Source organism: Ictidomys tridecemlineatus, chromosome 11, assembly GCF_052094955.1.
Source record: "Ictidomys tridecemlineatus isolate mIctTri1 chromosome 11, mIctTri1.hap1, whole genome shotgun sequence".
Taxonomy (NCBI): domain Eukaryota; kingdom Metazoa; phylum Chordata; class Mammalia; order Rodentia; family Sciuridae; genus Ictidomys; species Ictidomys tridecemlineatus.
In genome coordinates this window covers 12308475-12335416 of record NC_135487.1, presented here as the reverse complement: position 1 = coordinate 12335416, position 26942 = coordinate 12308475, and the positions used below count along the sequence as shown (strand labels likewise).

Below are 26942 nucleotides of genomic sequence, written 5' to 3'. Positions count from 1 at the left end.
AGTGTTTATGTCATTTGAGTAGTTCTCTTCACTGTAGAGGCAGTTTTATCATTTTTTTCTATTCTCTCAGCATTGAAAGAAATGTGACTAAGGACTAGTGGCCACCCTAGATCTGTGTTCTTTATGACTACTGGTGTAATGTTGAAAACCTCACACTTGAGCCTTTTTCATGGTCCTGTGAACATGTGTCTGTACTTCTAGGAGCCATAGCAGCAGTTCTAGGCCACACAAAGGTCTGACTGATTATGGACCTGCCCCGGCAATGTCCTATTCTTTTCTGGTTAATTGGTGAATTTGAGGGGTTCTAGAGTTGTCACTGAGCAACCTTTTTGGCCTATAAGGTTTGCAGAATGTGGGGAACAAATTGTATGTTCATTTTGCCATTTTCTGCTTTATCATTTTGGGGTGCTTTCTAGAAAGATCTGGAGAGCAGACTCTAGGGCCAAATCCCTGTTGAAAATACAGACTATGCAGGGGCATGATATTGGCCAAATTATATTATTATATTGGCCAAATTTTTATTATATAGTATGAATGTATAGTTTCCTACCATTTATATGACTGTAACTAAAAAAATGTAACAGAAATAAAAAGAAAATAGAAAATAGAGATACCATGTAATAACTGCTCCATTTGCTTTCTCCAGGAGGCCTGTGCCCTTCAGTATTACTTCTTGATACTGTGGAGGATCTTAGGTATTTTGCCACCATCGAAGACGTACATGAACCAGCTGGCCATGAACTCACCTGAGATGAGTGAATGTGACATCTTACATACTCTGCGATGGTCTTCCCGCCTCCGGATCAGCTCCTATGTGAACTGGATAAAGGTACCACAGTGGAACACAAAGTTTGCTGCCAAGGGCTATTCAGAGTTACCTTGCTCTATGTGTATGGGGGCTTTTAAATTTGATGAAAGCTTTGGACTATTTATACTGATCTTAAAATGCTTTTTTTCTTGACATCCAAACAGGATCATCTTATTAAACAAGGAATGAAAGCTGAACATGCTGGCTCTCTTGTAGAATTGGCATCCACCAAGTGTAGCTCAGTGAAATATGATGTTGAAATTGTAGAGGAATACTTCGCTCGACAGGTATGGTAGTGTTGGGACCATAATGACAACTTAGCTTCTACCACAGCCTTTGGCCACAACTAATTAATATCCTGGGTGTTTTTAAAGATTTCATCATTCTGTAGCATCGACTGTACCACCATCTTGCAGCTCCATGAAATTCCTAGTCTGCAGTCCATCTACACCCTTGACGCTGCTATCTCGAAGGTCCAGGTCTCTTTGGATGAACATTTTTCTAAGATGGCTGCAGAGACTGATCCTCATAAGTCATCCGAGATCACCAAGAACCTCCTTCCAGCCACGCTCCAACTCATTGACACCTATGCATCGTTCACTAGGTGTGACGAATTGCCCACCTGAGATGTGCTAGTACTGCTTACTCTGTGCAGCTCCCCCGGGGACTCCCCTTAACCGCCCCATGCTTGGTATAATGTTTTCTTCTCTAATAAGAAGGGGTGCCTATTGAGGAATTTTTCACATAATAGCTGGGAGGAAATTTGATTTCTTTTAGTTCTTTAAAATGTTTTCTAGAATTATATTTGTGGGATTCAAAGAAATGTAAATTTTAAAACCTCCATCATTCCTATTATTAACTGAGTTCCTTTAAATGCTCTTCAAATTTCATGGTATGTAGAGAGGAAAAACATCTTTTTTTTTTTTTTTGAGTATTTTTAAAAAATATTTATTTTTTAGTTATCGGTGGACACAACATCTTTGTATGTGGTGTTGAGGATCGAACCTGGGCTGCACGCATGCCAGGCGAGCGTGCTACCGCTTGAGCCACATCCCCAGCCCATCTTTTCTTAATGAGTTAGAAGATATCTTGAAATTTTGTCCATTCTACAACTTATATTGAAAATTGGATGTCCTACAGATTTTGTTCTGCAAATGATGTTTTACAACCTTAACATTGCTGGGCATGGTGGCACATGACAGAAATCCCAGTGACTTGGGAGGCTGATGAAGAAATCAAACATTTTGAGACTAGCCTCAGTAACTTAAGAGAACCCCTAAGCAACCAAGCAAGACCTTGTCTTAATAAGGGTGTAGCTCAAACCCCTGGGTTAAATCCCCAGTACCAAAAAGTACCTCACAAAAAAACCAAATAAACAACAACAAATAACCAAACTTAAAATTTATTTTTAACATAAAATTTGGAAGATTATTTAAAAATTGAGATTTTTTTCTTTTTTTCTTTTTTTTTCTTAAATTTGAAGAACTGGCAAAACTGGACTCCAGTCATGACAGTAATAGACTGGAGCACAGGAGGGGCTTCTCCCTGCTGTAGGCCTACTTTGATGGTGGCCCTATTCAGCTCGTTTATTTATTTGATCCCTAGTAGTGTCTCACGGGTGAGCACTTGCTCTGTGAGTTTCGTACAGGGACAGGGTTCATTATAAAACTTGTGAGACTAACTATAAAGACTAATTATAAATTATGAGACTAATCTTGTATTTTTGGGTGCATATCTTGCAGCAGAGAGAAGGTATTTGCTTGAGGCTTTTTTTTTTTTTTTAAACAAATAGAGGTGTAAATGTAAATAACAAATGTGAATTTCTACTCTGTGCCATGGAGTGTTCTTGGTATTTAGGGTATAGTGGTAACCAGAGCAGACCCAGTTACTGCCCTGTGGATATTCTAGGCTCTAATCTGGCCTACTCGGCCAATGCTTTTGAAAATAGAGTTTTTAATAGACATTCCTGTGCAAGTAAGTTTGGGAATGTTGGGTAAATTAAATAGGTTTTTATTTGATTTTTAAAATATGATACTACTTAGAGCCTTTTATATATGCATTGCTTATCTTCCAAGGTTGAGAAAGGAGGCTAGATAGAATATTCATGGTTTCCCAAATTTATTTGTCTTGGAATCCTGTTTTGGGAGTATTTTGGAAGATTGACTATTCTTGGAGAAACAATTACCCATTGGGGTTTCTATGAGGGGGCTGGCATTGTCAACTATATTTAGTAGGTTAGGAAACTGAGATACAGACTATGCAACTTCTCTGGGGTAGTTTCTCCTGACCATGATGATGGGATTAGATTCCTACAGCTTTTCCTATTCACTTTCCTTTTTTCTTCAGAGCCTATTTGCTACAGAACTTTAATGAAGAAGGAACCACTGAAAAACCTTCCAAGGAGAAGCTGCAAGGCTTCGCTGCTGTTTTGGCTATTGGTTCTAGTAGGTGCAAGGCAAACACTCTGGGTGAGTGAATGTGCCGCTTCTCTCTCTACCCGTCTACTGGCATTTACAAGCATTTGCCTTACTGTGAGTTAAAACATTTACAAAGGATTGTCTGTTTTGAACTTCACAGTAACCACAGGAAGTAAAGTATTATTATCTCCTTTTTACTCACTAGGAAAACTGGGACTTAGAGAAAGCAGTTTATTTGCCCCAAATCCTACATCTAAACCAAGATCAGTTTGTTCTGAAGTAGAAGGCTGTTTTACCTTTATCAGAGATCTTGTGTTCTTTTCACTTACAGAGAGTAGGAAAACTAGCCACCCTGCTATTTCATGCTTAAAATAATGTCTTTCCTGTGTTAGGAATGATCTAGAAGAAGTTTATTAGAGTGGACAAAGGACTTGAGCAGCATTGGAATTAGGTGCAGAAATTACCCTTTAAAATTTATGGCCGATTTGTGTTTTTCTTAATGTCAAGCTTTAAATACTCTTATTATTCAGAGTCTCAGTATCATTGAATGTTCTTCATTGAATGCTGTTCTTAATGTGCATTTGTGATCTCTGGCTTCCAGATTTGTTTTTAGGAGAAAAGAGATTCCTTGCTTATAGAAGGGGGAGCAGATGTTTAATGGTGATGTTAGCCTGATTTGCTAAAATGAATCCTCCTCCCTTTGTTTTCAGTTGCCTTTACTTGCAAGGTTAGAAAGTAGATACAATGGAAAATGAAAACCTTACAATTGAGATTCTTAGCTAGTAAGCAATTAGCTGGTTCTTAGACATAGTACTGCTATTGGAATATTTATCTAAGCTGTCCCAGTAATTATTTTGATAGTCTGAGCTATAATGTTTCTGTATTTGAACTTGGTTTTTAAAATGCTGTGTGTCATTCCTTTTTTTCTTGTGATGATTTCTTGTCTTTTCCGTTGCCTCCAGGTCCAACTTTGGTTCAGAATTTGCCATCTTCGGTGCAGGCTGTGTGTGAGTCCTGGAATAATATCAACACCAATGAGTTTCCTAACATTGGCTCTTGGGTGAGTCATGGGTGTTCTAGGGGTAGATGCTGAACACAGGATGTTCCGTGTTCTGTTCTTACTCTTCACTCTTACCTGCAAAGAGATCTATGTTGCAACTTATTTGCTGTGTTAACGGTTTCCTTTCACTTTAGGTTATGTGTCAGGAATTTTCTCCTTTTGCCATGATTTTATGCAGTAACTTTTAGATTTTCTAAGCTTTTAGATGCTGTTGAGTCTTCTCTTAGTTTACTTGATCTTTGGGAATGCTCACACAACCTCTGTTAGTAGATTATTCTGCCATTGAAGTTCTTTGGAAATGTGAAGTGTTATAATCTTATTATCCCTGCTTTGTAATTGTGACCTCTGTTTATATCACCCAGAGCTGTGGTACAAGTATAATTATAATCTGTGTAATGGAGATCAGATGCATTGCAAAATTCACCTCCATCTTAGTTATTACAGGCAGACAGTAGTTTACTGCTAAATGAATTGGTATTGGGTGTTAGTTTCATTTGTTAACTTTGTACTTAATAGAATTTGTGAACTGCCCTCCAACTCCTCTGTCTTTCTTCCTAGGATGAATAACAATGTATACTGGGTAGAGGCCACAGTTTATAAACCTCAGTGGAACCTTAATTTATGTCTTTTTTTTCCCCACTAGACAATTTTATCCAGGGTAGATGATCTGTCTATTCACATCTGATTTGCTTTCTTTTAGCGCAATGCTTTTGCCAATGACACCATCCCTTCTGAGAGTTACATCAGCGCTGTGCAGGCTGCTCACTTAGGAACACTCTGTGGCCAAAGCCTGCCCCTGGCAGCATCTCTGAAGCACACTCTCCTCTCACTCGTGAGGTTGACTGGAGATCTGATCGTGTGAGTACCAGTATCTAGAATTTATTGCTTTGTACATCTGTGCTTTGCTGTAGCTTAAGGATAGTGAGAGTCTCTATAACTATACAACAGTGGTTTTCTTACATCCTTCCTGATCCAAGAGAATTTGCTGTTTTAGAGTAGAGGGTAAGCACTTAATCTTAGAATGGTTTTTAAAAACTCAGATCTGAAGGGCAGCAGAGGACTGCCTCCTTTCTTTCTGTGCAGTATGTTTCAGAAGAGGCAAAAAGCTGTATTGTGATTTGGAGGTGCTTTGGGTTTAAATGTTCACATGATAGGGACTGATTACTAATGTTTCTCCAGTGTCATTGCAGGAGTAGGGAAGGCACAGTTTGTCTTCCTGTACATAGGTCACAGGTAAAGTCCTACACTTCAATGCTGTATGAGTAGTCATATTTCCAAATTAATATTTATTTTTTAGTTATAGGTGGACACAGTATCTTTATCTTATTTTTATGTGGTGCTGAGGATAGAACCCAGTGACTCACGCATGGTAGGCGAGCGTTCTACCTCTGAGCCACAACCCCAGACCGAGTAGTCAGATTTCTGAGAGTTCATCCAGAAAACCTTCTAGGTTGGATAACTTTATAAGGTTTAGTTACTTTTTGAATATTATAAACATGTATCTTATTAATTTGATGCTTAAGTGTATGTTTTGTATGAAAACGATTTTTCTTCTGATACAATATTAAATTATGAAATTGCATGATAATATGTATGTAGAAAACTTATCAAGGAGAAGACTGGAATAAAAGCCCCAATAAATAATTGAATTATCCTGCCTTGCAAAGTTTTGGATTTGTATATTCACTTAACATAGTTCCATTTTCTTTGCTGAAGGTGGTCAGATGAGATGAATCCACCACAGGTCATTAGGACCTTGCTACCCCTTCTTTTGGAGTCAAGCACTGAGAGTGTTGCTGAGATCAGTAGCAACTCTCTGGAACGCATCTTGGGCCCTGCAGAGTCTGATGAGTTCCTGGCTCGAGTTTATGAGAAGCTAATCACTGGTTGTTACAACATTCTGGCTAATCATGCAGATCCTAACAGGTGAGCCCAATGGAGGAAGCAGTCAGGTTCCCGAGACTGCTGTTGCTGGAGATGTACCACTTCTGTTGTTTTTGTGTCATTAGTTGAGAGCTTGTTACTACTGTGCTTTTCAACTAGAAATTCTGTGCTTGTATTTTGCATTCTTGTGGAAATGTGTGAAGAATTATTTGGAGTTCTCTTTTGTGATTAATTCTTAGGAATAAATGTTCAGAAAATGGAAGGTTTAATGTTCTGATTTGGAGACAATTGAACAAATTACTGGACTGGGTGTGATGAGATAGATATACAGGGGAACACCGTAAAAAATTGGTTTTTAGTATTTTGGTCACCATACTTTTGAAATGGGTGGTCTGTGGAATTGGAGGTCCTGCTCATTGTTTGACATTGGTATTTTATGCTGTGTTGATGTAGGTAAGCGCTATAAATAAAGTCATGTTGTGCTTACTCCCTTGAGAATTGCATATAATACAAGAGTCTAAGTGTTGGGATATCCTGTGTCTTTGAGTCTAGGTTTTCATAAGCAACTCCTTTTTTTGCTCCTCTCTTTCCTTCTTTCTTTTTAAATAAGGAATTTGAGACAGTTTAGCTATTTAGAAATGACTCATCTGAAATTATTGGCCAAATATGACCCAAAAAATTATTGGCCAAATCTGGATCAGTACTCTAGGCTTCAGGTGCCTTTCTTATTTAATTTCCCAATTAAAGGGCTAGTAAAATAAAATTGAGGTGTTGTTATTCATTCATTAAACATTTATTGACTACCTGCTGAGTGCCAGGCTTTCTGCTAAATTTTGACAAAATTTAACTGGAAATTTCCCTCAAGGTCGAGTTGTAAACAGCTTAGATTTTCAGAGTCAGTATGAGGAAGACATTGAAACAGATCTTATTACTGACAGTTAATTATTCCTTTTAATCCTCAGTGGATTGGATGAATCCATCTTGGAGGAATGTCTCCAGTATTTGGAAAAGCAGCTGGAAAGCAGCCAGGCCCGGAAAGCTATGGAGGAGTTTTTCTCTGACAGGTGAGATGTGTTTTACTTATTTAGTATGAACATTTTTGAATGTCTCCTGAGAGCAGGGAACAGTTCATTTAGGTGTTCTCAGGCAATACATAAGGCCTGCTTGTGCATCTCTCTTGAGGGTTAATTGCTTACTCCTCAGGGTTATCAAACGGGCTGGATTTCATGAACACCTTGTGTTGCTGACTGACAGTGACCATCTTCCCTAGAGGAGATGAGATTGTGAAAAAATAGAGATGGATTCCTTTCATATGAGGCTTAACATGATTCTTCCATTTTTCCCCCTCCCGCCTCCCAGTGGAGAACTTGTGCAGATCATGATGGCAACAGCCAATGAGAACCTTTCTGCTAAATTCTGTAACCGAGTCTTGAAATTCTTCACCAAACTCTTCCAGCTGAGTGAGTGACAGCTTTTAGTAATCTTCTTATGGGAACTTTGATGTCCAGCTAATACTTTGCCTATCTTCTGCCTGAGTTTAACTGCCGCATGAAAATGCTAACAAGTGGAGAGAATCCCTCAGAGAAAGTTGGGAAGGAAGTAGAAACTACTTGGAGCCTTTCCCCTTTTCTGGCTCTCTGTCGCCTTCTTGCCTTTTCCCAGCCCTTCCTTATGGACTGTAACCTCTCGGTCTGTTCCTAGCTGAGAAGAGCCCTAACCCCAGCCTTCTACATCTCTGTGGCTCACTGGCACAGCTGGCTTGTGTGGAGCCTGTGCGCCTGCAGGCCTGGCTCACTCGTATGACTACATCGCCCCCAAAAGATTCCGATCAGCTGGATGTAATTCAGGAGAACCGGCAGCTATTACAGTTACTGACCACATACATTGTTCGAGAAAACAGGTAGACATGTGTGTGTTGTGTCCCTAATAATCCCAGAAATCTGTGGAGATCATTTGCTGGCATTAGTCTTAGCATTTTCAGTAGTTCTATATTTGCCTCTCGATGGACTTCAGGATTCTAGTCTAGCTTTCTGATCTTTCCTTTGGGGAAAAAACCTCTGGAATGACTTGGCCCATCATTTGCAACCTCAGTGAATGTTTTGTGCTATAGTAGCCCCAGTCCAAAGCTGAGATTGGTGTGTAGAATCACATATTTAGTATTTAATCAAAACTTCTTCTAATTGCTCTTACAAATTTGAAATACACAGAGTCAGATTCCTGTTGGTAATTCACCAATTTGCTCTTTCTTTTCTACCAGCCAAGTTGGAGAAGGTGTATGTGCTGTGCTTCTGGGCACCCTGACCCCCATGGCAACAGAGATGCTGGCCAATGGTGATGGCACTGGCTTCCCTGAACTCATGGTCGTAATGGCCACTCTGGCCAGCGCAGGTCAAGGTGCTGGTCACCTTCAGCTTCATAATGCTGCTGTGGACTGGCTGGGCAGATGGTAAGATGTTGAAATTAGAGGACCCTGTCCTTCCCTTCCTCCCCTACTCTCCCCTCTCCCACCCCCCCACTTCTCCTCTTCTCAGGATTGAATCCAGGGGTCCTTTACCACTGAGCTATATCCCAGCCCTTTCATTTTTTATTAGACAGGGTCTCACTATTGCCAAGCCTGACTTTGAATTTTGAATTCTCCCAAGTTGCTGGTATTACAGCATGTGCCACTGTGCCTTGCTTCTTTATTTTCTTAGTAGAGAAAATAAAATCCTGCTTATTATTTTTAAGAAGTCTTGGGAAAATATGCCAAATGTCAATGGTAGCCCTACGAACAGAGCCCTCCAAGATATATAGCTATATTTCTTATATTTTTCTGAGGATATTTTTGCTTCATAGTGTCCACAAATTGATTCAAGGCTCATAAAGATTTTTTCCATTGTTTGATGACTTAGATAACTTAATGTTTCCCTCTCCTTTCCCCTCCCTCCCCCGCTTTGGGACAGCAAGAAATACCTGTCACAGAAGAATGTGGTTGAGAAACTGAATGCCAGTGTAATGCATGGAAAGGTAAGAAACATGAGAAGTAGGAACAAGGAGTCGGGGGGGATGATCTTGTCATTGTGATTGAGTGGAAACCTCTCCTTTCTGTGGCTTGGGTTAGCCTGCAAAGGATGAGGCTGATGATCTCAGGACCTAGCAGTATGTCATTCCTGACTGTGCCCTCAGTCCTCTTCCAGGTGGCAAGAAGTGATAGGAAGGAAATGTCCTGGTAAAGATTCACCAGAATACATCTGAAAACACAGTGACTTTCTCTTAGTTTGAGACTGAGAGAAATTTTGCATTCAAGCACTTTTATCTACCACCTAACTCATGAATCTGATGTGGTGGCCAGGGACAGGTCTCTGATACCACAGCAGCATTCATCTCTCCCTCCATTCTTCCTCATCGTTATCCTTTTTGCACTGAAATGTCACAGTGCAGAGGAAAGAGCTTAGACATCTGAGTCTTTGTTGATAGTCTGTTGGTATTTTTAGGGAAATATGAACTAATTACCTGTAGTTATTTGTTGGAAACTTTTTCTCTTTATCTCTAAAGCGATTGCTTCCCTTCTGCCTTAGTTCAATTAATTAAAATGACTTTCACAATGGTTAAAAAAAAAAAGCAGATGGTAAGGGAAAAGGCCAATGAAAGCCTCTTTGTACTTATAATCTGGTCTTGTCTAGAACGATTTGTCTCCAATTTTACTTCATTCTCCCAGTTTCGATTCTGCTTTATAAGACTTCATGAAGAGTTATTTTTGTGCTTAATAACAAATGAATGTACACAAATTCACTACAACTTACTGACTACCTATGTGTAGATAGTGGAAAGAGCTGGGGAAATAGATAATTTAAATGATCTTAGTTTTCTTCCCTGCCTGTATACCATTTCTCTGAGCCTTATTGTGAAAATGTGGTTTACATAATAATTTAGCTGGAGAACCAAGTTTCTGTGAGGTTGTGGTCTTCTCTTGTAGCATGTGGTAGTCTTGGAGTGCACGTGCCATATTATGTCTTACTTGGCTGATGTCACGAATGCCCTGAGCCAGAGTAATGGTCAAGGGCCAAGTCACCTCTCAGTGGATGGTGAAGAGCGAGCCATCGAGGTGGACTCAGACTGGGTGGAGGAATTGGCAGTGGAAGAGGAAGATTCCCAGGCTGAGGATTCAGTAAGTACTGAGTACTTAGTACCCTCTAAGTTAGCCTTTTAAGTTCAGGGCTAGTGTGCTAATAAGCCTTTGGCACTTTTCCCCAGCCCCTTCATAAACTTTCCAACCCTATTCCTTTCTTCCAATTCCCATGCTTCATACCTGGTTTGGCTTTTCTAGGCCTGCAGGAGCAAGCTATGGGGAGTTAATCTCTCAGGGAAGGAACTTTTCATTAAGCAGATGCCTTTCTTTTGTTCAGAATCACTTGTCTTGCTTCTTTACTTTGTATCCAAAGTAGAACTTCAGGGATGAGTCCTTCATGGGGATGGGAGTGCTTTTGTAGAGAAAGCATTGGTTTTTCTCTTAACCACAATATCCTGAGGTTGTACTTGAGGTTGTTGCAGATTTTCAGCCAGTAGGCTGTTTGAATTTGGATAGGTTTCTGTTGTTCATTGAGTGTGGAAGCTCATGTGGTTTTCTGGGTATCTATATGGAAGAATAGATTTCTGATTAAAATTACTTATTGTCTTTAAGGATGAAGATTCTCTCTGCAATAAACTCTGCACTTTTACGATCACACAGAAAGAATTCATGAACCAGCATTGGTAAGTGCTCTTCATTTTAGATGAGGATTTGCTAGGCTTTGATTTTTTTTTTTTTAATAAAAATTAAAAAAAAATTTTTTTAATTGTGGATGGACACAATATCTTTATTTTTGTTTGTTTATTTTTATGTGTACTGAGGATCGAACCCAGGGTCTCAAGCGTGTGAGACAAACGCTCTAACAACCCCACCCCTAGGCTTCGATGTTTGATGCTTCTGAGCTTGCTTTCTGGTTCTTATTTTTTGTAGGTACCACTGTCACACCTGTAAAATGGTGGATGGGGTTGGTGTGTGCACAGTATGTGCTAAGGTGTGCCATAAGGATCACGAGATTTCCTATGCCAAATATGGATCCTTTTTCTGTGACTGTGGAGCCAAGGAAGATGGCAGCTGCTTGGTAAGAGATTTACAACCTTCTCTGAACCATAAAGGGTGACTTATTAGTCACACTGGAATACTTAATCCAAACTGGAAAATTTCCACATTACCTCAATGGTACCTGGGTTTACAAACATGTTCATGTTCTGTTCCTGATCTGTACAGTTGTGGCCTATGCACTTCACTTGGAATATTAGAACTCACAGCCTCTTTTAAAGATCTTGCAGTCAGTTATTCCTAAGAACTCCACAAGTTGCAGATGTTATAATCAAAGCTTGACGCTACATGTGGGCAGCAAAGTTAGATATTAGGTAAATACCATGAATTTTAGTATTTTGAATAATTATACATGCTTAGGTAATTTCTCTTTTGGCTCCAAGATCTTAGGAAATATTTCATCTGTGCTCTGGTAAGAGCTGAGGGACCCTGATGTTTTCTGTCCCTAGGCACTGGTAAAGCGAACTCCTAGTAGTGGCATGAGCTCCACCATGAAGGAGTCGGCATTTCAGAGTGAACCCAGGGTTTCAGAGAGTCTGGTGCGCCATGCCAGCACTTCACCAGCTGACAAGGCCAAGGTCACCATCAGTGATGGAAAAATCACTGACGAAGAGAAGCCCAAGAAGAGCAGCCTATGCCGTACAGTGGAGGGCTGCCGGGAGGAGCTACAGAACCAGGTGGGACTTCCAGCTGGTCCCTGGTACATTAGAAAGAGTTCAGAGCCCGGCAAGTTAGTGTGAAAGTAATGCCTAGGGCTCCCCTTGCAGCTTGTTTTCTTTTTTTCTCTCTTAATATTCACAGTGCAATATAAATAGTATCTGTGATCAGTCTCTAGAGAAGGATTTATGATTGAGGAGCATTAGTAGTGCAGGGGTTGGTGTGAGAATAACTTTTAGTTTTGTAATACTCTAGAACATTCTTTCTTCCTTTTTTTGGTGGGGAGGGGTACTGGGGATTGCACTCGGGGGCACTCAACCACTGAGCCACATTCCCAGCCAAATTTGTATTTTATTTGGAGAAAGAATCTCACTGAGTTCCTTAGTGCCTCACCATTGCTGAGGCTGGTTTTGAACTTCTCCTCCTGTCTCAGCCTCCTGAGCTGTTGGGATTACAGGTGTGCCCCACTGCACCCAGTAGTAGAGCACCCTTCTTGGCCTGGGTTTCTCATTTGGAGTCCAGAATCAGAAAATGATTTGATTATTTTCTCGATTTTCCTACCCCATATATATATGAGAGAAGTTAGCTTATTATATCTACTGGGTACCTTGGATCATTAGGGTTTCTCTTTTGGGCACCTAGTTTGGAAATATTCCTCTAGAATTAGTAGCATGGTAGCATATTAACTGGAATCAAATCCAGGATTATGGAGAGAAGGAGATGATGATTTAGTTAGGATATCCAACTGGAAGTGAGGAAACTGGATTCTGAAGGCAGTTACTGGCAAGAATATTATGAGTATGACCCATTCTCATTCTCTCTCTCTCTCGCTCTTTTTCACTTTTATATTTCGATTTTTCTCAGGCCAATTTCTCCTTCGCTCCTCTCGTGTTAGACATGCTCAACTTCCTTATGGATGCCATTCAGACCAACTTTCAGCAGGCTTCTGCTGTGGGAAGTAGTAGCCGGGCACAGAAAGCCCTCAGTGAGCTGCACACAGTGGACAAGGTGGTTGAGATGACAGACCAGCTAATGGTGAGTGTGTCAGGGCATGAAATTTGGTGGTTATAGGAACCAGCAAGTTGGTTGGAATACCTGAGTGTTCTAGATCCTCTGAGGAAGGCACTTACAAGTCAACCCCAGACCATTCAGGACTTAGTGTCTAAGATATGACCCTCTCCCCTCAATTGTACTATAAACAATGTCATAATCAACATGTGAGGCATGCCTCAAAAGAAGAGAACGGGGGGCATTTAGGTCAGCCTGGCTGATCCAAGTCCTCTTCGTAGTTCATGAGTATATGAACCCCCAAGATGTGGGAACTCCACTTTGGGGCAGTTATAATAGAAATTTGTTATTTATATGAAATTGAAAACCTCCTTATTGTGTTTTTTCCCTCAGGATTTCTCTTGTCCTCTTTTGATTATAGCCCTTTAGACAATTTACATTTAATGCCTCATAGGATAGGTATGGTTATATGGTTATCAGATATAAGTCATTATTCACTTTAAAACTAGCTGTTCAGCACTGAATATGACTTTTCAGTGTGGTCTTTCTGGTCGTTTTAGTAGTAGTAGTGAGTAGGAAATGAAGTTAAGGCAATTTCTGAAGAGGAACAAACAAATATAAGTGAGACCCTTGAGTGGATCTATCAAGGTGGCTATTACTAAGGGAGTAGTGTTCGTTTGGAAGCACTCACGTGCACATATATTCTGGTATTTTATTAAAAATCAGTTTATAAGAGACCAGTACGTTGTATTGATTAAGTTTAGGAAAAACTTGACTGCACTGTTCTTATTGGGCTGACAAATGCCTGACAGATTTACCCAGATGTGCCTGAGTGGGAGGTTGGAACCCATTGCTTTTGAATGACTAAACTGTGCAGTGCATGGCATGTGAGTGCTGTATGAATCCACTGGACCTTAGTTGCTTATTACTGCCTGCTTTCTCTGCTTTCCTCTGCCAGGTTCCCACCTTAGGCTCTCAGGAAGGTGCCTTTGAGAATGTTCGGATGAATTATAGTGGAGACCAGGGCCAGACCATACGGCAGCTGATCAGCGCTCATGTGCTCAGGCGGGTGGCTATGTGTGTGCTCTCTTCCCCCCATGGACGTCGCCAGCATTTGGCTGTCAGTCATGAGAAGGGCAAGGTGAGTCTTTGGATTCCTTCCCACTTATTTAGGTCATGCTTGTTTTAAACCCCAAGCAGAATAAAGAGGTGACCATGGTCACACTGGCTTCCAGAAGTGTATTAGGGACAGATTTCATTGAACTTTTCTACTTGAACCTTGAGTTGTTTGATTAGAGCTGATATAAGTAGGACAAAGACTGTTCCTATTTGTAAATTCCCACTCAAAGCATCTTTCATGCTCTTAGGAAATTTGCAGGGACTAGCAGGTTCTTAGGAGAGCTTAGTCCCCAGTCTTTCCCAGTTTGGTCACTCTATAAGGGTACAAGCTGAGAGATTAAAGCCTTCATAGGAAGACCCAGTGTTCCTTATTTCTCTGTCTTCCTGGCTTTCTAAGGACAGGGAAATTTGTGTTTTATGGAAGTAGAAGTTGGAAGGGTGCTTAATAACTTATGCTTTTCTGGATTCTATCCTCTCTCATCACAACTATGATCCTTAAAAGAGCTACGAAATATTTCAAAAACAGTTTTATAGAAAACTAGGAAAGAAAAGAATGACATAAGGAACTATTTTGTGAAATATTCTACAAGGAAGAGTTGGTTTTATTACTATTCAATGCCCTTTTAACAAATGGGGATCGAAGTCATTTTGTGTTTTTTTTTTTTTTTTCCAGAACAAATAGAGGCTAATAATTGTCTAGAAATTTCCTAAGAGACTTTTCCATTTAAAAAAAAAAAAAAAGCCTGTGGATTAACATGTCTACTGGAGGAATTTTTGTCATGTGCCCTGTGTTCTCTGAGAAGAATAGGGTTGGGAATAAATTGATAATGTTTCCTTTGCAGATCACTGTTCTGCAGCTCTCTGCACTCCTAAAGCAAGCAGATTCCAGCAAAAGGAAATTGACGCTGACCCGCTTGGCTTCTGCCCCAGTTCCATTTACTGTGTTGAGCCTCACTGGAAATCCGTGCAAGGAGGACTATCTTGCAGTTTGTGGGCTGAAGGTAAGAATTCTGATCCCAGTTTGGTTTTCTTCAACTGTGTGTCCTAGTCATGTTCTCTCCTGTTCTGAGCACCAGTTTTTCTTACTCATTGTTGAATGGAAGCTTAAATGCTATTGGAATGAAGAAGAAATCTTCCTTTGGATTTCTTCCAGGTCTTCCAGATTTCCCTGTGTTTGAACAGTCTGTGTGTGTTTTGCAAACCTGAATACGTTACTAGACAGTATAAATACTGTCTTAAGCCAGGGGAATAGCAGGGAAGACGAGGAAGCATGAAAACTCAGATGAATTTGTCTACTTGTCAAATCACCTTTAACCGCTTTATCTTTAAACTGTGTTCAGGACTGCCATGTGCTCACCTTCAGTAGTTCAGGCTCTGTCTCGGATCACTTGGTATTGCATCCCCAGTTGGCGACAGGAAACTTCATCATCAAAGCCGTGTGGTTGCCTGGCTCACAGACAGAGTTAGCAATCGTCACTGCAGACTTTGTAAAGGTACAGTTACAGCTCTATGACAATGTTGTCCACTTTTCTGACTTTGTTACAGAATTTGTGTGTTTCTTTCCCACTCATTTTTTGAGGAAGAATAGAAGATATTTCATTCATATTTGTATACCTAGTGCCTAACACTTAGTAGGAACTTGCTGAATGGAGAGTGAATGCCCATTATCAACTGCAGCTGTTAGAATTCTCCAGAATCCTTGGGGGATGGGACTGAATTATATTACCCTTTATTTAGGATTTCCTTCCATTTTACAGATTTATGACCTGTCTGTTGATGCCTTGAGTCCAACCTTCTACTTTCTCTTGCCAAGCTCAAAGATAAGAGATGTTACCTTTCTGTTCAATGAGGAGGGAAAGAACATCATTGTCATAATGTCTTCAGCTGGGTACATCTATACTCAGCTTATGGAGGAGGCCAGCAGTGCCCAGCAGGGACCTTTCTATGTCACTAACGTTCTGGAAGTCAATCATGAGGACTTGAAGGTTAGTGCAGGTGTTGCCATTTCCTTTTTTTCCAGGTTTAATTAGTTTAGTAACTCTTCTGTTTTTGTTCCATTTTCTTTCTTTTTTTTTAGTTTGTGCTTCTAATTTTTTAACCTAACAGCAGAAGCTCTTGTCCTTCATGACTAAACTGATTCAACTTGAAATTCCTTTATTCTGAGAACATTTTTGAAGTTTCCCCATGGGAATCTCATTCTTGGAGTGTGAGAGTACCTGAGCATGATTTAAAACTCATAGCCAGCATACCCTGGAGGCTGGTAGCCAGGACAACAAGTTGATGCACATGTGTATCTTGCCCCGCTAGGACAGTAACAGCCAGGTGGCAGGTGGAGGTGTTTCTGTGTACTACTCCCACGTGTTGCAGATGCTGTTCTTCAGTTATTGTCAGGGCAAATCGTTTGCTGCCACCATCAGTAGGACAACTCTGGAGGTATTGCAGCTCTTCCCCATCAACATCAAAAGGTAGGAATTGAATGTCCACCTTCCAATATCCTGATTCAACAGGGGCTATTCACTCCTCTCCCAAGTATTGGTCTCCATCTGAAGAGGTGTAAGAAACTTATTTTTCTCAAGCAATCCTCATTTCTTGCTAGATATCCTTAAAATCTAGCGGCATTCAAGTTTGGCAGGTTCATCCTCCACCATGGAGATTTAAGAAGTAGTTGGCAGTGGTAGGGGGGCGGGTTCCTGTTATGCAGAAGGGAGAAAGCTCTATAGTCAATTCAGCACATGTGATTGTAATAATTACCAAATTTTGATTAGGGGACAGAAGGTACTCATCCTGCCATTATGTCCTTTACATTTCCTTCTTGTGGGAAACTTACGTATCAGGAAGTAGAACATGTTATCAGTACTGGAGGCATGGCTAGAACTAGGGGAGGCAGAGACTTTCATCCGGTTTCCAGAGGAGAGGTATGTGTGTGGTAGTGGGTTTTATTTAGGGAGAAGGAACAAGAGATTTAGTATCTCTTTTAGTACTATCTGTTACTCAAGAGCCATTATGGCAGTCTCTCAGGCCTCTCTTTTGGGAATTACCTGGTTTGGGATGAAATAAAATGGACATGAATTCAGACATAACTTGACATGCTTAGAGATTCTTACAGGATGCTGGTCATCAGCCTTAGGCAGCTCCATGGCTCTATGAGTTGAAAGCCTCTGGGCACTTAGTGTCACTTGTTCTTCAGACCGTGATAGCTTAGCAGTTTAGATTTTAAATGAGGACCCTTCCTGGGAGTCTACATTAGAATGTATGAGTGTTTCCCAGGGTTTGGAACAAAACTGACCCATAGATGATCTGAATCCTTGGTCAAGGGTATTATTCTGGAGTCAGCTAGTTGGAGGGTGGCTTTAGGTCAAGAGAACTGTTAAATGGTGATTGATACCCTAACTTTGGGAGTTTTATTGTCTGCAGTTCCAATGGTGGCAGTAAGACTTCTCCTGCCCTTTGCCAGTGGTCCGAGGTGATGAATCACCCTGGCTTGGTGTGTTGTGTCCAGCAAACTACAGGTGTGCCACTGGTAGTTATGGTGAAACCAGACACTTTCCTCATCCAGGAGATTAAGACTCTTCCTGCTAAAGCAAAGGTCAGTGCCCGAATGGCTCATTTATTTATGAAACTTTTCTGTCTCTTTTCAACGGAGGCCTTTAAAAAGGTTTTTCAATCCATTTCCCCTAGACGCCTTTTCTTTGCTACCCTTCTGCAACCCTATCTGACTATGGAACCAGTAGCCTTTCTGGATCTTTCTCTCTGTGGGTTCTAAGCTCTAGGTGTAGGAACTGACCTTCCTTTGTCTCTTCCACTCAGATCCAAGACATGGTTGCCATTAGGCACACAGCCTGCAATGAGCAGCAGCGCACAACCATGATCTTGCTGTGTGAGGACGGCAGCCTTCGCATTTACATGGCCAATGTGGAGAATACCTCCTACTGGCTCCAGCCGTCCCTACAGCCCAGCAGTGTTATCAGCATCATGAAGCCTGTTCGAAAGCGCAAAACAGCTACCATCAGTAAGGCCCCTTTGTGGGGAATGGGTACACAGTCTTATAGGCAGTGACAGAGTAGACCACCATAAAGATTTGAGAAGAAACGGTGACTATCCTGCTTGAACATTTGTTTGAAAAAAGAGAGAAATTTTAGACAGTTTCCTGAAAGGAAGGATTCCAGATGACAAGCACATGTTGGCTGTCTATCTGCTGCAAGTCAGCAGTTCTTTGGTGCCCCATAAAGAACGATGTATGCATCACTTTGGTCCCTTGCTTGAGGGGTTTTCTTTCTGGGTTTGGAAAAATGACTTGCTCATAGGATTGAACTGATTGAATAATAGATGACCTCATTTGTTTAATTTACCACTGAGTAGTGAAGAAGTCTCTGAGCTGATGATTTTGCTGACTGAAAGAGGACTCTCCCAGGGAGAGAAACTTTGAGTTTAGGAGTGAGAGACCCTGGCTGAGCAAGGAGCATTGCAGCTATCATCACATTACATTGTTCTAGAGTCTGTTTGAGATGATGGTGTAGCACATCCTCCTGTACAGGAATAGTTTGAAACTAATTCTTGCTTGCCATATACCCACCATCAGTACGAAGCTTCTTTTTTTTTGGATACCAGGAATTGAATCCAGGGGTGCTTAACTACTGAGCCATATCCCTAGCCCTTTTTATATTTTATTTTGAGAAAGGGTCTCACTAAGTTGCTTAGGGCCTTACTTAGTGGCTGAGGTTGCCTTTGAACTTGTGATCCTCCTGTGTCAGCTGCCCAAGACACTGAGATTATCCATGTGTTACTAGTATGAGATTTCTTGGCATTGCTAGGTCAAGTGGTTAGGGATAGTAACTGCTAGAGAGCTGGTAGGAATCACGTATGCATCATGCTGATGCAAATCCTGTGAGTTTGCTTAGAAAGATGAGAAGAAGCTTGTGACCTCAGTTTGGGAAGAGTCCTTAGCTGTGCAGTGGAGTGGAGGTGGCCAGAGACCACCCATACCAGTGCTCTCTGGCAATTTGGTACTGTTCTCCACAGCAACCCGCACGTCTAGCCAGGTGACTTTCCCCATTGACTTCTTTGAACACAACCAGCAGCTGACAGATGTGGAATTTGGTGGTAATGATCTCCTACAAGTCTACAATGCACAACAAATAAAGCACCGGCTGAACTCCACTGGCATGTATGTGGCCAATACCAAGGTGAGGACTTTGATGGACTGGGTTTAAGCCTTGGATAGAAGGACTGGTCAACAGTATGGTTCAAGAACATTTTCCTTTTAGAAATTTGTGCTCATAATCACTGACCCTCATTTGTGGCTAAATGATCCTGGGATGAATGAACACTTTCACTCACATGTGGAAGGACTCCGATCCTATAAGGCTAGGTTTCCACTATTTGGGGTCACTGTGCAAGAAGGCAGCAGAGTGTTGTTAAATGCTGGGGAGAAGGAAGTCAGACATGAAAAAAAGTCCTTTCCCTGCCTATTTTTGCATCCTTGGAAGCAAGACAGTCATCACTGAGGAGTTAAAAGAATAAAAGTCTTATGTGGGTGCACACATTCAGACTGCATCAGAACAACTGAATTTAATTTAAGAACTTCTCTTAGTTTTCTGATTCCAGTCTTTTCTCCCTTCAGCCTGGTGGCTTCACTATCGAGATTAGTAACAACAACAGCACCATGGTGATGACAGGCATGCGCATCCAGATCGGGACTCAGGCCATCGAACGGGCCCCATCGTACATTGAGATCTTTGGCAGAACTATGCAGCTTAATCTGAGTCGCTCACGCTGGTTTGATTTCCCCTTCACCAGAGAAGAAGCCCTGCAAGCTGATAAGAAGCTAAACCTCTTTAGTGAGTCGCCAACCCTGGGTGCAGACTTCTACCCTTTCATTTTGAGTGCTGGATTAGAGGCCACCAGTCTGTGGTCCATCAGTGTTCTGAGCTCTCCCAGCTTTACTGATTTCTCTGTGGTCTCTGCTGTTAGAAATCTTTACTTGAGATATAAACAAAAGGCAGGTGCCAGGGAAAGAGCATACTTGAAAATAGGAGGGATAAAGATAGGGTAAACTCAGTTACATGTTGATTTCTGTGGGGTGACTTAACCTCACTGATGGGGCTGTGCCTATGTCTAGGCAGAGGGGAGGCAGGACTGGTGTGTGGGATTGCAGGGCCTTCTCCAGATGAGGCCTCAAGTCACATGTCTCTGTGAGGTGTTTAGCAAGGCCTTCTTGTGCCATCGAAGACTTTAAAAAGTTCCAGGTACAAATCTCTAAGCTTTTCTTAAGACTGGCATCTTTTCTGTCATTTATTGGCCACCCATCTGATGTCCTTTGTCCTAGAAATAGTTGTTGTTTTTAATGTGAGTGGTGATGACCTGTACTTTGAACAGTAAAGTGTTTGGAGACGGCCGGGGATGGGACAGCATAAGAGGGTCCTTATGTTGATGTTTGGGGATGCTTTGGAAACTTCATAGACTTTTGTTCCATGGAACTGTTTCTTCATGTATTTACCATCTAAGGTACCAATAGTGTCTCAGGAGATAAAATTCCTCTATGTTTATAAAAATTGATGTGATTTGTGCCTTTGCCCAGCCTGGTCTGGCCTTTGCTTTTGAAGAGGTGCTCATGGCTCTTCAGAGGATGCGCTTCCACAGGCTTCTCTTGCTCATTGCAGTTGGTGCCTCGGTGGATCCAGCAGGTGTCACCATGATAGATGCTGTAAAAGTTTACGGCAAGACGAAGGAACAGTTTGGCTGGCCTGATGAACCCCCGGAAGAGTTCCCTTCTGCTTCTGTCAGCAACATCTGCCCTTCCAACCTGAACCAGAGCAATGGCACTGGCGACAGCGACTCAGCCGCCCCTACCACGACCAGTGGCACTGTCTTGGAGAGGTACCAGCACTGGCGGGGGTTGGCTTCAGTTCTCACCATTTTCCACTTGCTGCAGAACCTCACTGTGTCTTGGGAGTCTGCCTCTGCACCTGTCCCAAGTCTAGCCTGTGATTTTCTAGTTTTCACATACCACCCCCCACATTCAGTGTCTTCTTACTGTGCAGCTGAAGCCTGAAAAGTGAGTGCAGAGTCATCTGATGCCACAGTCTCTGCTAAGGCAGATGTTTTATCCTTTCTCTTAATTCTTAGTACATTTTGGAGCAGCCAGAGACCACAGACTGGAAGGTACTTAAGTCCGTTTTCTAGAATAGGATCCAGACTTGCTAAGATGCTAGGGAAACATCTTCCCTTCCATGCCGGTTGCATCATCTTCTCATCTTCCTGGGCACTAGCTATTTACTTTGGTAATGACATTGCCAGCAAGAGAGGCTGCTGCTGCGCCCTGTAGCAGAGTCTCCTTAGGTCTCCCTATGATGGCATTCTCAAGCATCGCGCTTGGCTTCTGTGTGCTGGGGAGCTGCTGGTTTGCCATGGTAGATGAAATAATTCACGATGTAAGATTGTGAGTTCTTACATTGTAAGCTGTAAGAATAGCCCTGCTTGAAGTCAGTGCCTCCCACCAGCAACCACCTCCTTCTTTCTCTTTCTTTTCCCCCACCCTATTCATATATGGTTTGCTTAGGATGTGTTTCCAGGATTCTCTGAGCTTCACATTTTTTTCCTTTTTTTTCTTTGCCTCTCCCCCAAGTTCTGAAACTGAGTCCCTAACCAAGCTGGACCGGTTAGTATGCCCTCTTTCTTTTCTCTGCACGAGTGAGTGTGTGTCAGAGAGCAGTGTGTGTGATGGTGTGGCTTTGCATTGATTCAGCTTCTGTGAAGAGTCGTCCTCCTGCTTCTTTCTGTTCTGATCATTGCATGGCTGCAGCGCTCTCCATGTGTAAAAATGGAGCATACCCAGAATCGTGAGTGCACCTTGGTGTTGGCCATGTCAGACTCTTTTAGCTCTCTCCCTTACCCCAGTCCTCTCTACTCCTCTGCAGTAGATGAGAAAGGGTGGGAGCGGAGGGGCAAGCAGAAAGCCCTGTCAGCTTACGAGCCATAGAATGCTCATTCCAGCCACATTTGTTCTGTGCCTCAGGTCCTCTTCCCTAATACTTCATTGCCTTCCTTTACCCTCATGCCTTTTCTCCCCAGCTACCCTCTCAATACTTATCCTTCTCTGTCCAGAGCTTCAGCTGTCAGGATGTTGGTCTTTTCACTGTGCTATGTTAAATTCAAAGGAGTAAGCCCTGGGAACATGTTACTTGGTACCTTTAATAGTTGGGCTTCCTGTTCCTTCCCTAAGGGAGAATTGTTAGTTTTTGAGAGATGCTTTGCACTGCCCTTTGAATATTGGCGAGTGGCATGCACCTAAAAATAGCTTGTTTACTCTGCCGTACCTTGGGACTCAGGAAATGCTCTTGTGCATTTTCTTGGAAGTGTAAGAAAAATCTAACCTTCCTAATGTAGGAAGATGGCTTTAACCTTTCCCTTTGTGTTTCCCTTGCCCACTGATCTCTGGGCACCTGAGCTTCGGGTCCCATTGCATCAAGACTGCTAAGCCCATCTCAGTGATCCTCGCCACAGGCAGCAGAAGGAAGCACATTTATCCTCTTTGAGCAAGAAAAACCCTGTCTTTGAGTTACGGATTATGAACATGGCCTCAGGTTGATCTCCGAGCAGGAGCTGGGTTTCTTCTGGCCTGTAACACAGGCAACGATATGCATGGTGCCTGTGGCAGGTCTTATTGTGCTTTGATTTTGTATTTGGCATTCATTAGCTGTCCCCAAGGTCCTCACGACCATAGTTTGCCTAGGCTAAAGCACGAGGCAGAGAGAACGGTTGTTGTACTCAAGCCAGGTTTTCTGTCTCCCCAGGCTGGTTGTGAGTTCTTTAGAAGCCCTGGAAAGCTGCTTTGCTGTTGGCCCAATCATCGAGAAGGCAAGTTACTTCTTCAAAGCACTTGGGAGCTTTCTGAAGAGGCAGGAAGTCATTGGAGTTGTCTGAGGCCCAAGGCCTCACAGTTAAACAACACTTATAGCCTAATCTTGATTTACCAAGAAGATCCAGAGAAGCCTTTAGCTTTGGGCCTCACGTCCTGCTTTTGGGAGCCGGGTAGTGAGCTATGTCAGAGAGTAGGATATGTGGTTGTGAGCTTGGATCCTAGTCCTTCACCTGTGTTATATGAGAATTATGATTTCTGAAACCGGTTTTCTTTTTTTGGTCTTTTCAATCTATGACATATGACCTCACTCTGGTGGCCTCAAAGGCAGGATGGGAGGGCAGACTAGAGGGTTCATTCTACAGTGCATTGTGGGGTTAGTGAAAACTGCTGTCTTTCACATCAGGAGAGAAACAAGAATGCAGCTCAGGAGCTGGCCACTTTGCTGTTGTCCCTGCCAGCACCTGCCAGTGTCCAGCAACAGTCCAAGAGCCTTCTGGCCAGCCTCCATACCAGCCGCTCAGCCTATCACAGCCACAAGGTAATCGTTCCCTTTCAGGGAGGCTTCTGTAGAATTGGAAGTTGTGGCCCCGATAGGGTACTGAGTAAGTTGGTTTTGTGTATGTGAAGTGAGGGCACAGCTGTGTAAGCTGTGGAGAGGCTTGATAGCAGTGAGATTAGACCTGAGTCTAGAGTTTTCTTCTGGGAAATTCATGAACACCACTCAAAGCTGAGGGTCAGCGACCAGTGGGCCACTGGTTTGTGTTGTTTTTTTTTATTCCTCTAGTAGGATCAGCAAGGCTTAAGAAAGAGAAAGACACTAGGGGTGGCAGCTTCTCCCCAGAACAGTGAGGGGAGGGGAGTCACTCAGTGGATAGAGCTGCTGGTGTTTTCACTCCACCCCTGGCTGTAGGATAATGTGAAAGGCATCCTGTTCCCTGGAGCAGTGTTGACTGATTAGTGGTTGGGGAGCATCTGAAGGGCCTCCCCCATAAAAATCAGTAGATGCTAAAGGAGGTGATTTGGGCCAGTTTCCTTATTTGGACGAGATGACAGTTTAGAAGCCACTAGCCAAGAAGCCTTGGTTAGCTTTCATGTCTCCTGCCCATAAAATTGAGAAATGTGAGTTTAACTTGTGACCCTCCCCAAGGAAAGGCAGTTTTGGAAACATCACCCTTAGGCACTAGGAACTTGCTGAGAAACTGCTCTTCTGCTAGAGGGAGATCTAGGCTGCTGCAGTACCGGAGACTTGAGTGGACTCTAATTTTCCTATCATGCTTTGATATTGATTGCATGACTTTTGACTTGTTAAACACTTTAATGTTTAGTGCTGGGATGTAGTTCAGTGGCAAAGTGTCTGCCTTGCATTCATAGAGCCCTGGGTTCGACCCCCAGTTCAAAAAAAGAAAAAAACAAAAGACTTTAATGTTTTATGTCCAACATATTGTGCTGCTTTGAAGGTTTGTTCTTGGTGGTTGGTGGGAATTGATCTGTTCTCCTGAGAGGAGGTAGCAATCCTGATGATTGCCACTCCCCTCTATTTTTTGTTTTTAGTGTTCAGCCTTTGCTTATGGTTGATTCTCTGTGATGCTGTGTTGTATAGGATCAGGCCTTGTTGAGCAAAGCTGTGCAGTGTCTCAATGCATCCAGCAGAGAAGGCAAGGATCTGGACCCTGAGGTGTTCCAGAGGCTGGTGATCACAGCTCGTTCCATCGCCATCATGCGACCTAATAACCTTGTCCACTTCACGGAGTCAAAGCTGCCCCAGATGGAAACAGGTGAACTTGGCCTACGTGGCTGTGGTCCTGAAATCTGCTTACACTTCTCTACCCTCTCTCCTCCTCTTTCTATTCTCACTGGCCTTTCAACTGATCTCAGGCTCTGTGATAAGGATTTTGCTGCCTGTTCTATATCTTGTGGATGTTAGGATGTCCCAGTTTAACTGAGTGCCCTTTCCAGTGCTCATCTTGAGTTTTATTTGATTATACTTGAGTTTATTTAGTGTTCTGAACATCAGGTATAATTTGTCTCTGGAGTTAACATTGTTACGGTCTTTAGGGTAAAGCTAAACTTGGTCGGTCCTGTTCATATTGAAGTTATGGGTTGTATCTTGTACTTTCATATTATCTTTTTACCAATATTTTATTAATATGTTCAGTGGCCTTTCTCAGTGCTGCATTCTGTTTCTTCATCTCTTACATTGACTGGGTACCAAACCTGTTTTGCCATTTTCAAATAGAATTAATTGATGCTTTTACATTTTTTTATTATTTATACGTCCCCATGTGCTGTCATTGTCCTGCTTGTCCTCCCTCCTAACACTACAATCCTAGAAACATTCTCAGATGTTCCCCTAGATTTTAGAAGTTGAACAGTTGGAATGGACATCTTTTAATCTGCTGTAAAGATCCTGAATGCTCCCCTTTCTACTTAATTCTAACATTCAATGTTTTCTGTGATATTCCTTTCCCAGACTGTTTTTTTCCTAGATGTGCCTGCTGGAATCTAGGGATAGTTGGCATATTGATTGGGGCCCCACTTGAAACTCCCTCCGCAGGCAAGCTTCCTTGACCTGAGTTAACCTTAAAACAAATTAAATTCCATCTTTGATTTGCCATCGTTAATAATCTTCTTTCTCCTGCGTAGAAGGAGTGGATGAGGGGAAGGAACTGCAGAAGCAGGTGGAAGGAGATTGCTGTAGTTTCATCACCCAGCTTGTGAACCACTTCTGGAAACTCCATGCATCCAAACCCAAGAATGCCTTCTTGGCACCTGCTTGCCTGCCAGGTATCATATTAAAAGGGACACTTGAATCTTGATACATAATGAAGTTGATATAAATTCTGTCTTTGAATAGCTATGACCCTTAGCATTCATCATTCACTTCTTCCAGAATTAATAACTGGGAACTAGAAGTCTGTGAGATCAGTGTATTATTCCTGATACAGGAACTAGCTTTGTGGCAGAGAGTAGGGTTTTCTTGTGCTGTATCTCTTCACGTGGGGTTGCACATTTCATGTAAAGAGATACTGTGTGTGTATTGTGTATGTATCTTCTATGGTATTTATTATTGTTTTTAAGAACATTTTTTAAAACTTGTTCAATGTTTATTCGAAAGTTAAAAATTAAGTATCAGTCTTGAATTATTTTATTTACAAGCTGCTACTGTGTCAGGTATCTTAACTTCTCATGCTACTGAAAGCTTAGGTGGAAGAGGAAGCAACAGAGAATAGTAGAACAACCTGGTATTCATCTGTTTGGAGATTACTTGGACGCTAGACCAGCAGGCTTGTCAAGGTCATGTTCTATCATTGCCTGAGGTTTGGGGATTGTAGGGGGCATTTAGCATCTGCCTACCTCTTCACATTTCCCTGCCTTGTCTTTTGATAGCTGCAGAGTGGACAACTGCTCACTTCTATCATGCAGGATATCTGGAAAGGCTTTTGAGGACAGTTTGGGAGATTAGAAGACTATTAATAAGACAAATCACAAATGCTGCTGACAGTCCACATTCTGTGTGTGTGTTTTGTTGGTTTGTTCTGCTGTGTTGTGCTTGTTGTCTTTTGTTAGCTTGACCTTTATGTGGGAATAAGAATTTGTACTTTATCTTAAGCTCCCAAGTATCTAGAGGCTTTTCCACCAAGTTTTCAGATGATATTTTTCTTCCCTGTAGGTCTTACTCATATTGAAGCTACTGTCAATGCACTGGTAGACATTATCCATGGCTACTGTACTTGTGAGCTGGATTGTATCAACACTGCGTCCAAGATCTACATGCAGATGCTATTATGTCCTGTACGTACCATTCCTGAGAATGTCTGGAAAAAAAATTTTTAATAGGCTTAAAGGAATTCATAGTTTCAAATATCAATAAAAGCTTTAAGATCTTACAGCATGGAAGAGTAAGGTTGGAAAGGGAGTGAGTGGGCTTAGTCTTTCTTGTTCAGTGCTGAATCCTTAAGGACTAGTCTGGTATTTGCTATATAGTGCTAAGTATTACTTAAAGAAGCACATGAATGAATGTAGCA

The 26942-nt window shown here is 42.0% G+C and overlaps 1 protein-coding gene across 12 annotated transcripts in view; it reads left to right on the top strand.

Annotated features, from left to right (window-relative positions):
- Ubr4 (ubiquitin protein ligase E3 component n-recognin 4) overlaps window positions 1-26942 on the top strand; it is a 127829-nt gene that overhangs the window by 35520 nt on the left and 65367 nt on the right. For 6 of the 12 annotated variants that reach the window (XM_078025438.1, XM_078025446.1, XM_078025440.1 and 3 more), the window contains exons 23-56: window positions 647-829; window positions 973-1095; window positions 1183-1412; window positions 3155-3276; window positions 4188-4285; window positions 4986-5143; window positions 6002-6211; window positions 7132-7233; window positions 7529-7629; window positions 7871-8069; window positions 8427-8615; window positions 9112-9175; window positions 10125-10316; window positions 10830-10900; window positions 11148-11295; window positions 11723-11950; window positions 12795-12965; window positions 13897-14079; window positions 14900-15058; window positions 15398-15550; window positions 15815-16042; window positions 16365-16522; window positions 17472-17643; window positions 17865-18066; window positions 19077-19240; window positions 19678-19894; window positions 20717-20933; window positions 21682-21714; window positions 22850-22913; window positions 23321-23455; window positions 24518-24692; window positions 25388-25471; window positions 25561-25701; window positions 26588-26709. In XM_078025438.1, the coding sequence (XP_077881564.1) occupies window positions 647-829; window positions 973-1095; window positions 1183-1412; window positions 3155-3276; window positions 4188-4285; window positions 4986-5143; window positions 6002-6211; window positions 7132-7233; window positions 7529-7629; window positions 7871-8069; window positions 8427-8615; window positions 9112-9175; window positions 10125-10316; window positions 10830-10900; window positions 11148-11295; window positions 11723-11950; window positions 12795-12965; window positions 13897-14079; window positions 14900-15058; window positions 15398-15550; window positions 15815-16042; window positions 16365-16522; window positions 17472-17643; window positions 17865-18066; window positions 19077-19240; window positions 19678-19894; window positions 20717-20933; window positions 21682-21714; window positions 22850-22913; window positions 23321-23455; window positions 24518-24692; window positions 25388-25471; window positions 25561-25701; window positions 26588-26709 (5196 nt within the window). The remainder of the gene's footprint in view (window positions 1-646; window positions 830-972; window positions 1096-1182; window positions 1413-3154; window positions 3277-4187; window positions 4286-4985; window positions 5144-6001; window positions 6212-7131; window positions 7234-7528; window positions 7630-7870; window positions 8070-8426; window positions 8616-9111; window positions 9176-10124; window positions 10317-10829; window positions 10901-11147; window positions 11296-11722; window positions 11951-12794; window positions 12966-13896; window positions 14080-14899; window positions 15059-15397; window positions 15551-15814; window positions 16043-16364; window positions 16523-17471; window positions 17644-17864; window positions 18067-19076; window positions 19241-19677; window positions 19895-20716; window positions 20934-21681; window positions 21715-22849; window positions 22914-23320; window positions 23456-24517; window positions 24693-25387; window positions 25472-25560; window positions 25702-26587; window positions 26710-26942) is intronic. The other 6 variants (XM_078025447.1, XM_078025445.1, XM_078025437.1 and 3 more) reach the window with 5 other exon arrangements.